This window comes from Pleurodeles waltl, chromosome 12 (assembly GCF_031143425.1).
Source record: "Pleurodeles waltl isolate 20211129_DDA chromosome 12, aPleWal1.hap1.20221129, whole genome shotgun sequence".
In the NCBI taxonomy this organism is placed as follows: Eukaryota; Metazoa; Chordata; class Amphibia; order Caudata; family Salamandridae; genus Pleurodeles; species Pleurodeles waltl.
In genome coordinates, this window is record NC_090451.1 from 233,348,520 (window position 1) to 233,360,811 (window position 12,292).

Below are 12,292 nucleotides of genomic sequence, written 5' to 3' on the forward strand. Positions count from 1 at the left end.
CACAGCTTGTTAACACTTCACAGTACTTAAGAGAGGCAAACGTTTGACTTTGTTCAGTCTCTGAACAAGATATGCACGCACTGTAAGAATCTCAGATGTGTTGGTTTGTCAACATAACAATTTAAATACCAATATTATTTGTTTCTGTTATAGAGCTACTCATCAATGTAGGGTGTCAGAGCGCTTTAGATGACACATACTTATTACATTGACAATAAGTCATGTTTGTACATCAGTGTTCAGGATACATTACATAAAAGAGGGAGGGTTATAAGGTGTAGGAGTCGCATATCTTCACTCATAACTCATTGCACTATATTAGAAGGATTACTGTTTATGAACTGCAAGTAACAAAAGTGTCTCTGTTAAAAGCAGTAACCCACTTACCGGTGTACATAAAATAAAAATCTGTCATCTGCATGTTACAAAACACAGATCCTTCCAGCAAATGCGTTAACCCCCACAATTATCTTACCATTATTACTTCCTCATTCAGAGATCTCTGTAGCAGGTGACATAACTGCATGAGATAATTTAAAATTCAGACTGTGCAACTAATTAAGCAGAAAAGGCGTACTGTCCTGTTTCTCCTTGTTTCCCATTTCTTTATGGCAGAGTTTTGAAAAAAACAAATGTATAAATAGAGGCGCAGATTATGCGTCATGATCACTTTTCTAGCACAACCCTGATTCAAATCTATTTTGGGATTTACAGTGCCACATGAATCCTGGTTGCGTTGATTTGTTGAAAATAAAAACACGAACATAAGGCAGCGTTGCTTTACCTTACGTCAGGTACACTTTACGTGACATGTGCAGGCAGCTAAAGCAATTTCATGTACATGGAAATGTGCTTCATATGGACTATTATGACTGGCAAAGATAACTTATTTAGTCCTGGGATAAGATAAGGTATAAGCTGACCAATGAACACATTGTTTCTATGTGTATTTTACAAAAACGTGAGTCTTCCGTCTCAGTAAGGAGTGTTTGCATTAATACTCGGAATGTGCTCAAATGTACTCATGATAGACCTGCTAAATATATGTCTGAGCTCTTAAGATCTGGTGTCACTTCTAATGATGTCACTTCCTGTAAAGTCATGGGTTCTGATGCCACTCCCTGTAGTGCCACATTCAGTGGCATGTGCCGTGACCTCTCTTTTTTAGGATTTGTGCTCAGTATATAGTGTTTTTTTTTATTTTTTAGAAATGTGCATGGGTGTTGATTTACTATGAGAATGTGGTTCTCTTTGATAAAGGGGGTTGTTTTTTAATCTCACAAGAAAGGTATAGGGTCATAGTATTACCAGTTACCGAAAGGTCAGTATTTCAGGTTTTGAAGCATTCAGCTTGAGGTGATTCCATGTCATCCGTTGATATACAGCTGCGAGGCAGGTGCTAAGAGCTGATGTTCCTATGTCCATAGGTATTCTACTTTGAGAATTATCTGTGTGTCGTCTGTGTAGTTGATACAGGTCTGTTCAAAACTTTTATAGTTGAAGTAGTGGTTTCATGTTTATGTTACATAGTCTAAATTAGATGCTATAACCTGTGGAACTCCTATATTTACACAGTGAGGATTTGAAGAGAAAGACAGTGTGTGAATCTTTTATGCCTAGTTATTTAGTTAAGGGAAGTCCAGTTGAGCATGATGCCATCTACACCAGCTTATTTCAGTCTTAGAAATAATGTGTTGTGGTTCACTGTGTCAAAAGCCGCTCAAAGGTCCAGGAGTAGTAATGCAGTGACACCATTTTTGTTGACTATGTTGTTTAGGTCGTCCCAGATTGCAATTAGAGGAGATTTGATTTCTCTCCCTAGGTGGAATCCTGTTTGCCAGCCTGAAAGTTATTTATTTTCTGTTATGAAATTATGAGATCCAGCAAAAGACTTCTCTTTTCATAGGTTTAGTAAGGAAAGGCACATTAGAGGTTGGTCTGTAGTTGTTAATGTCTCGAAGGTCCGTGCTGTTCTTCTTAAGCAGTGGGTATTTGTATGCCTTCTTATATGGCACTGGGAAAGTTCCTGTTTTTAAGAAGTTGTTGATGATATTGATGACTGGAAAAGATGCGGATGTTGATTGCAGGATCATTTTTTTACACATGTTTGATGGCATGGGTCCGATGGGCAGATGGCTGGACTGCTATCTTGAAGTAGATCTTCAGATTCTGAGGTTCTAATCTTTTGGAAGTCTGCTGCAGATGAGAGTTCAGTATGTGCTGTCATTGCTGTTGCCTGTATAGTTTGGGAGGAGTTTTCTCTTGCATGTTAGATGGGAATCCTGTGAGTCTGCTCTGTTTAGGTAAAGTGTTGCTGGTTTATTGCAGAAGTCTTGTGAAAGGAGTGGAGGTTTGACAGCACTCTGGATTGCGAAATTCCAATTTTTTTTTTGGGGGGGGCGTTCCTTGGCTCAGCATTATATAATTGTACCAGTATCATTGTTAATGCTACCTGAGCAGTGGATTTTCATGGGATTCTTTGTTTGATTTGTACATTCTGTTGTTTCTGTGTAGACACATTTTGTTTTTTGGTTTCTTTGACTTGAGCCATCTGTGTTGAAGTGTTGAAAGTTGTCCTTTAATTTCTTTCAGCTTTTCATTCATCCAAGATACTTTATTTTTATTTTGCCTTGTTTGAAAGTTGTTTTTGGGATTAATATGTCAAAGGCTGAGGACATCCATTTATAGAGTTTTTCCATTAAGCGTATTGACTCCAGGTGAGTTATGTGTGATTCTAGCTTTGTTTCGCTGTTTATCGGTTATAGTCGGTTGGTGGGCTTTAGGTAATATTTTACTTGGGATATTGAATGAGAATGTGATTGTGTGATGATTGGTGTATGTAGCAGATGAGTTTTCCTGAATCGTGGATAGTTCTGAATTGGAGAAAATGACTTCCAATGCATGTCCTGTTGTGTGAGTAGGCCCAGAGACGAAGTGTTTAAAGTTGTGTGTTTTTAGATCTGATAAGATAGCATTTGGTTGAAGCATTTTTGGCTTATCAGGTCACCAAGTGCAGTTATGTTGGATGGTTTTGGTGATAGATATGAGATTGCGCCCTAGAACATATTCATAAAAGCTCTGTTAGTTAGAGGTCTGGAGAGCAATATGAAGTGGCTGGAGCAAGTGGGGCTCGGTTGGCATCTTGAAAGAAGAGCTTCACAACCCTGTATAGTTACCTCTAACTTGGATATTAGTATTGTGTACTTAAAGACAATGACTAGTTTTCCATTATCGTTATGTGAAATGGCTTGATAACCAGGGGGATAGCTTCATGCAGTACTGTGGTGAATAGTATGTCCAGTTCTTTAACTGTCAGTTGGCCATAGATTATATATTTATTCTTGCCCATTGAACAGTAGTTCATGTGCAAACAATTTATATGTGAGGAGTTAGGAAGTGCTGTTGGAGTGATAATGCTGTGATTGTGCGCAAACTCCCAGTGGTGAGTTTTTGCCCTCTTAAATGAATTGATTCAGACTAAGGACATGATTACAAGTATAGCTGCTGTTTATGGCATAGTAAATAACGGTACCACAGGAGTTCATTATTTGCCAGGTGTTGATAGCACCTATTACGAGTTTCTGGGGAATAACATGCTGGTTTTGATGTTTAACACACCAAAATTTGCATGTTACTGTAAATACTGTATGCTTTTCCCTGTTAAATTGCAGCAGGTTTGACGTGCCGAAATGAAACACATGTTGAGGTATTTAAGGCATCCGATGATTTCGACCCATGTGTAAAAAATTATTTACACATGGGTCGGAATTGAACGAGCAGGTTGTAGTTTGGGCCAACGAACACGCCATTATGGCATATTTTTTGTGAGAGAAAATCTGCTTATATAGCTGGTTGTAAGAGTTCTGGGACAGCAACACTTGCAAAAGACACTTCAAAATTTGTGTTTTGTCACAAAACCTTTGCTGCTTGTGTACAACAAAAAGTCAAATGTTTACTCCGGTTAATGGCAGGAGTAAATCAGTTTTCAGTGTGTCCAAGGGGAAGGCTTATTCCCAGAATTAGTTGTGGCGTAAGGAACAGTAGACTCTTCACTGAGGAAAAAGTTTCTCTATGGAGAAACACAAAAATATTAACCAGTGCAAATTGACTTATTTACATTTATACGTGCAGAAAGAGAGACTTCTTACATTTCCATGTATGTAAATCTTTACACTGGGAAGCTGTGCCATTCGCAGTATCCCATAAATACTGCTGTAAATTCCAAGAAAGATGGACATTTGCTCTAAATATGGAAGTAACTTTACAACTTTCTGTCATTTTCCGCAGGCTCTCGGTGAATCGAGCCCAAAATTCTCAAAGTAGCTATTAGTCTGAAAGTTACGTTATCACGTTCCATAGGTGTCTGTGAGAGGATTTAACTTTCCTTAAAATATGAATAACGTTTTCATCCCACCAGTGTTTATATCAGGCCTGTAGCTAAGTGCTTCACATTGAGTGCAGTGGTTCTATTATTGTCTTGGTAGCAATCAGGAGAGTGCAGAGTCATGTGTCTCAGATGTGTACAGACAAGTGATGCTCTACCTAACTTACAATTGGTGTGGTGACTCCAAACATCCATACATCTGAAAAGAGTACAGGTACGACTGTGGTTGGCCTTCACTTCACGGATGCCACAATGTCCTAAGTGCTGTTTGTTGTAGATCAGGCCTTCCGGTCCTCGACTAACTACTGTGGCTCTCTGAGAGCCTCTTAACTTGACAGTGTTCCCCTGAAGGGATGCTTAATTCTGTTCCGTATTTGATCTTGAATTCCAGGGACTTCCCTCTATAGGCAGGCTCCAGTTGATGCTGCCTGCTGTCTTCAGTCAGTATGTTTAGCCCTGGGCCCCTGGTTTGTTCACATTTGCTAGAACACATTCCGAAGTCTGAAGGATTTTTTTTTTCTTTATTGATCTGGTTCTTTAAGAGGGAAGAAAAAAATTTCCTCCGCTGTCTAAACACTATTGATCTCCCTGCTTGGGAGCAGGCACTGAGTGGAGAAAGGCTCTCCATGAATTGAAATTTCATTTCCGACAACTTGTTCCTGTTATTTTTATCCTTTTGGACTGGGAGAAATGCAGAACAGAGGCTGCAGTCGATGTGATCGATAGCTCCTCTGAGAAATTCAGCAGGGCTTCTCCCCAGGCCTGGCTTGTGCTGGGCTAGGCTGATGGTGTAGGAAAGTGACTGGGGAAGCTCCAGGGGATAGTATCTACTTAGCGGAAGCAGTAAATGATATCACCTGGATGAAGATCTGAGCCCTAACCAGAGGTATGTTCTAGAGCTGGTGTAGTTAGGAGCATGCAGCTACTTTCTGTCCACAAGATAGTGAGATGTTCACACGGCCGCAATTTTATTGTCTTTTGGCATGTGTAGGAGTCCTTGCCATGGCATAACAAACAGGCTTTTGGATTGTACTAACCCAATAAAGCATTACAGTACTGGATCAAACGTGCTTCAAACACCACAACCTATACTCACTTTTAGCTTTGGTTCTAATACTTATCTACTAACGCATTTAATTTCATCCTGGCCAGCATTATATTTAACGTTTGTTTGTGCTTCTTAATTATAGAATGTCTGCCTTCCTGTTACTTGGCTGAATATGTGGAAATTTACTTTTTTTATTCCTTTATTACATGATTCCTTTTCAATGAATACAATGTCATTAGTAGTCACGGTTTTATCTTATTTAAGGACTCTCCCTTAGCCTTCCTTATTGTTTCTGACTAAAAAGAAGTCGTTCAAAATAATTGGTTTTATTGAATGTTTTAAGCATTAAAGATTTTTGTTGCACTGGATGTCAATTGTTTTCTTTTTTATTAACAGATATTAAGCAATTTTTTCACTAATTTCTTTTTTACTTCTAAATAATTACAGCCTCGTTACGTGAAATAACTGAAAATAAAGTAAAACAACTTGTCTTTGATGGTTGTAAGCATTAAAGATTTTAGGTGCACTCAAAGGAGTATTTATTAGTAACAGAAGCTTATTCTCTTTGCTTTTATAGCTTACTTTTGCCTTATTACCAAAACATTTACAGTAACTTTATTACTTTAAGGTAAATTAAATATACCAAAAAGTAGTGTATGTGATCTCTTCAAGGCATAAAGACTTTATTCTGCAGTCTCTTTAAACCAATAAAGTGAGCATTTGGAGACAATAACTGAGTCTACCAGACTTTGGCACAGCTCAGAACTGTTTTAGGTTACTGTCACTTCCCATTGGTGTGGCCGTCAAGACAAGTCATGATTTGAAATGATCTTGCTGCATCTAAATGAATGTTATCAGTACCTCTTATTTCTGGTAACTAAGACATGAGTTCCTTGTTCGTACCTATTTGCTTCCTTTTTGTTTTGCTTACTTTACATTTGTATTTAACCATTTTCACAATGTAAGCTGCAAAATACTGAGCTGAAAGACCTATCTGTTGGTCTTCATTGATGTGAGTGAGACTCGCTATAAAACATGGATTTGCTTTTGGGCTTCTCAGATCACTGACAGAATATCTGAAACAAAAATATAGTGTGGACAGAATAATGTGTTAAAAATATCAATTACTAAAGTTTTGAGAAGATAAGTGCACATAGGTAAGGATAGGTATACTATTCTTAACTCCACATCTACATACTTTGAAGATATATATATTGTCAAAGTACATATATGTTGAGTTATTTATAGTAAAACTTTGTTTACCTATAGAAACTTACCTTTACAATATTTTTGTCCTCTATATTCTAGACGCAATACTTTGCCTCACAATATTTTTGTTTCTGATATTCTGGCTAAATACCAGGTTTCTCATAAGATGTTTAGGTGTCACAGCTGTTGTAAGTAGCTTTATGAGAAGAGACCTGGTCTGAAAATGCCTCCATTCGACAACACAGTCCCCTGAATCTTCACAAGTGCAGTTTGTCAGCTGGCAAAAAGTATATGGTCCCAGAGAACACAAGAGTTTATCTACAGAGAATGTTTCACTGCTTAAACATATTTCTTCTTGCTGCGAAACCCAGAGTATCCTCCTTCAGTTGCCAGGATACCAAAAAATAGGATAATTAGTGTACAAAATGGAAAGGAAGCCTTCTATTAGGATGTTGTAGTCCAGGATAAATACTGCTGGTGGTGTCAATAGAAACTGCACTTAACACCTTTGAACTGGAGTATGAAGGCTCTATCTCCAGTTCATGAGGAACTGACCAATACCATTTTGCAATGAGACCCGAATTGCCATAATGTTTTTTTGTTTTAAAATAATCTGTCTGACTCCAAGCCTACAATCTAACTACAGCTATTTGCTTTGAATGGGTGAACTCCATCCTTTTTTAGATCGAAAGCCTCAGTTGAGGTCGAATCTTTACCTGCTCATGGTAGAAAGGAAAGTTTTGGGATCTACTTAACTGCGACCAGCCATCACAACTCACTGAGGCTCGCTCACACCAACTCTTGTGCCGGGATAGATAGACTATCCCTGTTGCTGTAGCAGTACAAAAGTAGTTCTACAGACCAATGGGTCTTGGTAATAAGTGAAAAGAAATCACTTTTCACTTTTGTTCCCGTTTCTGGCTTCAATTTTCCGAAATAGAATTTCCACACAAGTACTGAATTTTCCACAGAAGTTGGGGGTAGGGGTTTACATTTGCATTATTTCCTCATACAAAATAGCAAAAAGAAATCTTCTAAGCCTCTGACAAAGAAATCAACTCTGCATGAGTCAGTCCCAAATATTTGGCATGAGTCCTCCACCCACCAATGAGAGTGATTGGAAAAAAAAAAATCTGTTTAAAAATTAACTTTTGTTAAAAATAGGGCAGTCATCTACTCCCCATCCTCCCTTGATGCCCTTACATTTAGATGGGAGACCTGGCAGGGCCCCCTTGATGAATCCAAATTGAGAGATGCATGCATTTCACCTAGAACTTTGGTCATTCCTTCCAGACTTCGACTCATACAGCTTAAATGCCTCCACATGGTTTATCTCACACCAAACAGACTTTTTCTGCTTGCTCTCAATGTCAGGCAGACAAGGCTCATTTATTTTGCTTATTTTGGGACTCTGCTTCAATGAAGCAATACTGGCAGAACATCTTTGCACTACTCCCTAGAGTACTTGCGAAACACATGGAGACGTTCCCCAGAATTGCTTTGCTGTGAATAATTGATGGTTTTGGGGGGCTCATGGGGAGATCGTACCTTACTGGGTATTGGGACCGTGCTAACTAAGAGAGATATTGCCAAGTATTGGAGCTCTTCTTCTTCCCCACCCCTGGCGAGTTGCAAGCTGTGATGGAATGGTGCACGAAGCTGAAGAAACATTATACCAGTCTAGAGAATGTCCACAAAAGCATACCATGGTGTGGGGGAAGTGATTGGAATGCTAAGGACCCAGTCTGGGCATTCTTTTCTATGTATTCTTTATCCTTTGTGTGGGCAAACTGTGCTTACAAGTGTAAAACAAATACATTTTGGTTATCAAAAATAGGGCAGTAATAGTTGTAGGGTCCGTTTTCAGAGGGTGTATATTTTTCTGTTGTGGTACAAAACAATAAAAAGATATATATAAAAAAGAGTTGCAGGTCCTAAGTGCATGAGCGGTAAGTGCTTGTTTGTACGTCTGGACTCCTTTTGTATATCAGTACACTCAATTTATGTATGTATATGGTATTTCAATAGCAGGAACCAAGCCAAAAGGAAGCAAAGCGCTGTACATTGTCAGAGACCAGCATAAAGTCAACACGAAGAAGAGAGGAAGCAGAGTTATGGATAGTTAATGCATTGTGACCTATTGTTCTTTAAAGTGGTCAGTCTTAAACACTTTCCTGAACTGGAGTAGCAAATAGGTGGTTATGGTGGATAAACAGATGTTATTCCAGAGCATGGCTGCATAGATGGAAAGGCCTGCTTTCCTGTTTTTTCATTTTTACACTTAGTTTCCAGTCTGGTGTCCTGGCTGTGGGTGTGCCAAGAACCACCATAAATTGTGAGCTTGTCGGCAAGATAAGTAGGAGTGCTGCTCATGATGGCTTTGTAAATGATGCAGCCGCTTTTGTGGGTTGGCAAGGGGAGCCAGTGGAGTTCCATCAGGAGAGAACTATTTTGTTCATATTTCTTCAGGTCCTTGATGCTGCAGAGTGCAGGATGGACCTAGGGGGTGCCAATGTGGAGTCTGGGATGCCATGGAGTAGGTTATTACCACCATCCAGGTGCAAGCACATGAAGGCTTGAACAGTACTCCACTAGCTGCTTTCTGGAAGAAATGGTGTGTCTTTCTTTAGAAGAAAGAGCTGGTACCAGGCAGTATTTTTTTTTTTTTGCCATTGTGTTCCTGGAAGGCGATGTTGTTATCCAGGGTGAATCCAAGTGACTTAGCATTCGATGAAAGTATGGGTTTAAAACCATCACGGTTCATGTCATTATGCCACGTTTGTACGGTATCTTGTTTATTGTTCTTTGCAAATAACAGGAATTCTGTCTTTTTTGGATAGAGCTTCAGGTAGGTACTGAATATCCAAGTCTGGATTATTATTTTTTTACATCTTTTTTTTATTGTTTTTGCATGCAGAGAGAACAAAAGCATCAAACAGCCGCAACATTAAGCTATCAATTAATGGGAATCTTGGGGGGTTCCGGACGAGGTGGGAAAGCTCCCAGCGCAGGCACATAGTGTTCAACAATAATCCTACCTCACGTACATATTTGAATAGAAAAACAACATATCGTATCTTGATAACAGTGTGTTTGGTGACGTAATAAATGCTGAAATAAGGAAAACAAGTTGGTTATTGTACCACACATAGTGAGGAGCCCATGAGAGCAGAAATGGGAGCATGTAGTTGCTGTATATATCAAGAGGAGGAAATGTTAGAGTAAATCACGAAATATCCAAGTCTGGATGATGTGCAAGCGGTGTTTAAGGGTTTGCCAGATGAGATCTTTAAGTATTGTGAGTGTATCATCAGCATATTTGTGAATGTTGATGGAATGTTTGTGACTCTTGATGCTGGTATCTGTGAGTAGAGGACCAAGTGGCTCCGTGTAATGGTGAAAGATGAAAGGAGACAGTATGGAGCCCTGGGTTACTCCGCAGGTAATAGACATCTAGAGGTGTCCATGTGAACAGACTATTGTTAGTTTGAAAGGTGAGAAGAGAAACAGTATAAAACACTGCAGAGGAGTCCCATTTGAGTCTCCAAGGTACGTTTGGGGGTGGGATGGTAGACTGTGTGGAAGGGAGCTTTGAGGTCTAACTTTTACAGGAGGTAGGGGTCATCTTCATCTGTACATCAGCTAATGTTGTACACTTGTATGTTTTTCAAGCCTCACTTAAGAAGTACCCCTGGGCAAATCACATGCCCCTTAAAAGTAATATTTAGGAAATTCACTCAATGGACAAATTAACCACTAATATGGAACCACCAAGTCATGATGTTTGGGACTGATAATTTTCTGTTCTCTCCTCTGTTTAAAATCTAGGAGATTTCTAATTGTGCCTTTATAAATTACTTAATAATTAGAAGTATGCTTTAATGAAGGTTTGAGCATTTTACACAATTTCGTATTTTAGTCTGCAGAAAGGAGTGAGCAACTTCAGAGATTGCTAGAAGCCCATCGAGAACTGCAAGCAAGAGAAATCCAGCAGGATCAGACAATTGGGGAACTGGAAATCCAGCACCAAAAACATATCGATAACATGCAGAGTTGCAAAGATCAAGTACGTTAGCAGTTAAGCTGGCCTTCTGTCCAAATTGTAGACACTTCCACGCCAGCACTGTGATCCCCCCAGTAGAAGAAAGCAGCAATTGCATGGATTTTCCCCTGTCCTGTGGGTACTTGTCCTTTCCACAAGAACTTCATATGGAACTGCACTGTATGCCATGCCGTCCTGTAGAGGCCGCAGGTCCAGAGTGCATGTATATCCACTCCAGAGCGAATAAACCAAACCGCCAGCCAGTGGCCAGAGTGTAGCCATTCCTGTCCATCCTGTAGAGGCCGCAGGTCCAGAGTGCATGTATATCCACTCCAGAGCGAATAAACCAAACCGCCAGCCAGTGGCCAGAGTGTAGCCATTCCTGTCCATCCTGTAGAGGCCGCAGGTCCAGAGTGCATGTATATCCACTCCAGAGCGAATAAACCAAACCGCCAGCCAGTGGCCAGAGTGAATAAACCAAACCGCCAGCCAGTGGCCAGAGTGTGCCATTCCTGTCCATCCTGTAGGTGAGGGGGATAAACTCTGCAATTACTGTACCTTCCTCCTTGAGAGATCTGAGCTCATATTATACCGCATTCCTTTATCACAATGCTGTGGAGGCTACAAAACAGCACTGATTTATCTACATTATATAGTGAGGCTTTTTTCCTCTATGTACCCACCCATCACCGTTGAGGATAGGTCACATCATAGCGACGTGAGCTTTTTATGGAGTTGAAACTCCTGGTTGGGCCCCTTTGTACTACTAATAAACCCATTGGTACTGCAATGGTTATTAGGTTCCAGTAAGTACTTCTTTCAGCATACCAAGTGACAACTCTACCTCCAGCTAGGGTGTATGGTTTTCTTTTCATTGTCTTTTCAAAAATGCCTTTTTCGATTACATGGTTACTAGATCAGTCAACACGAGCAGAAAATCGGCGAAATCGAAGTGGAACGAACCCGGCTGCAGGATTATTGCCATCGCTTGGAGGAAGAAACTGGCTACCTTCATTCTCGACTGGAATCCCAGATCCTGGCAATGGAGAATGAACAAGCTCTTATGGCCACCAAAGTAAGCATCATTTAAGCACCCGAGGATAGCAAGGCCTCTCCTTACACAGATAGAGGGATTACAGCAATAACACATGTGTTTTGAATTTGTCCAGTCCTAATTGCAATAAAGTTTAGAAATGTAGATTTGGCATAAAATATTATTGGGGCAATTTACACTGCTCTGAAATGCTCCTAATTCTGTCAAATAAGGACACTGATACACAGGGTAATACCAGAATTTATCCAGGATTTCAGAATGTGGTCCGTTTTCAAAGAAAATATAAGGACCAACACCCTTATTTCTGTGCATCGCAACAAAAAAGGACCTCATCTCCTCCATTCCTTCATGAATATATTCTGACTAAACATGGACTGAAAAGCGGTTTTCCTTCTATATAGCTTCCACCAAGTCTTCACTCTAATATATGCTAGCCTGTGCTGGCATTTTAGGACTATTCACTCTCAGGTGGACTGCCCTCATGCAAGCAATACACTATTTCTGCCCACAGAAGATGACCCCGACCAGTAGTATGATAACTACGTTAGGCCACAA

At 39.9% G+C, this 12,292-nt stretch overlaps 1 protein-coding gene across 5 annotated transcripts in view; it reads left to right on the forward strand.

The window, feature by feature from the left end:
- The window catches only part of PMFBP1 (polyamine modulated factor 1 binding protein 1), an 881,291-nt gene that overhangs the window by 420,368 nt on the left and 448,631 nt on the right, over nucleotides 1-12,292 (forward strand). For 4 of the 5 annotated variants that reach the window (XR_011199809.1, XR_011199811.1, XR_011199810.1 and 1 more), the window contains exons 14-15: nucleotides 10,561-10,707; nucleotides 11,600-11,758. The exons of the other annotated variant lie outside the window; for it this stretch is intronic. Coding sequence is in view for 1 of the 4 variants with exons in the window: in XM_069216463.1 (XP_069072564.1) it covers nucleotides 10,561-10,707; nucleotides 11,600-11,758 (306 nt within the window). In the remaining 3 variants the exon portion in view is untranslated. The remainder of the gene's footprint in view (nucleotides 1-10,560; nucleotides 10,708-11,599; nucleotides 11,759-12,292) is intronic. 5 annotated transcript variants of the gene reach the window in all.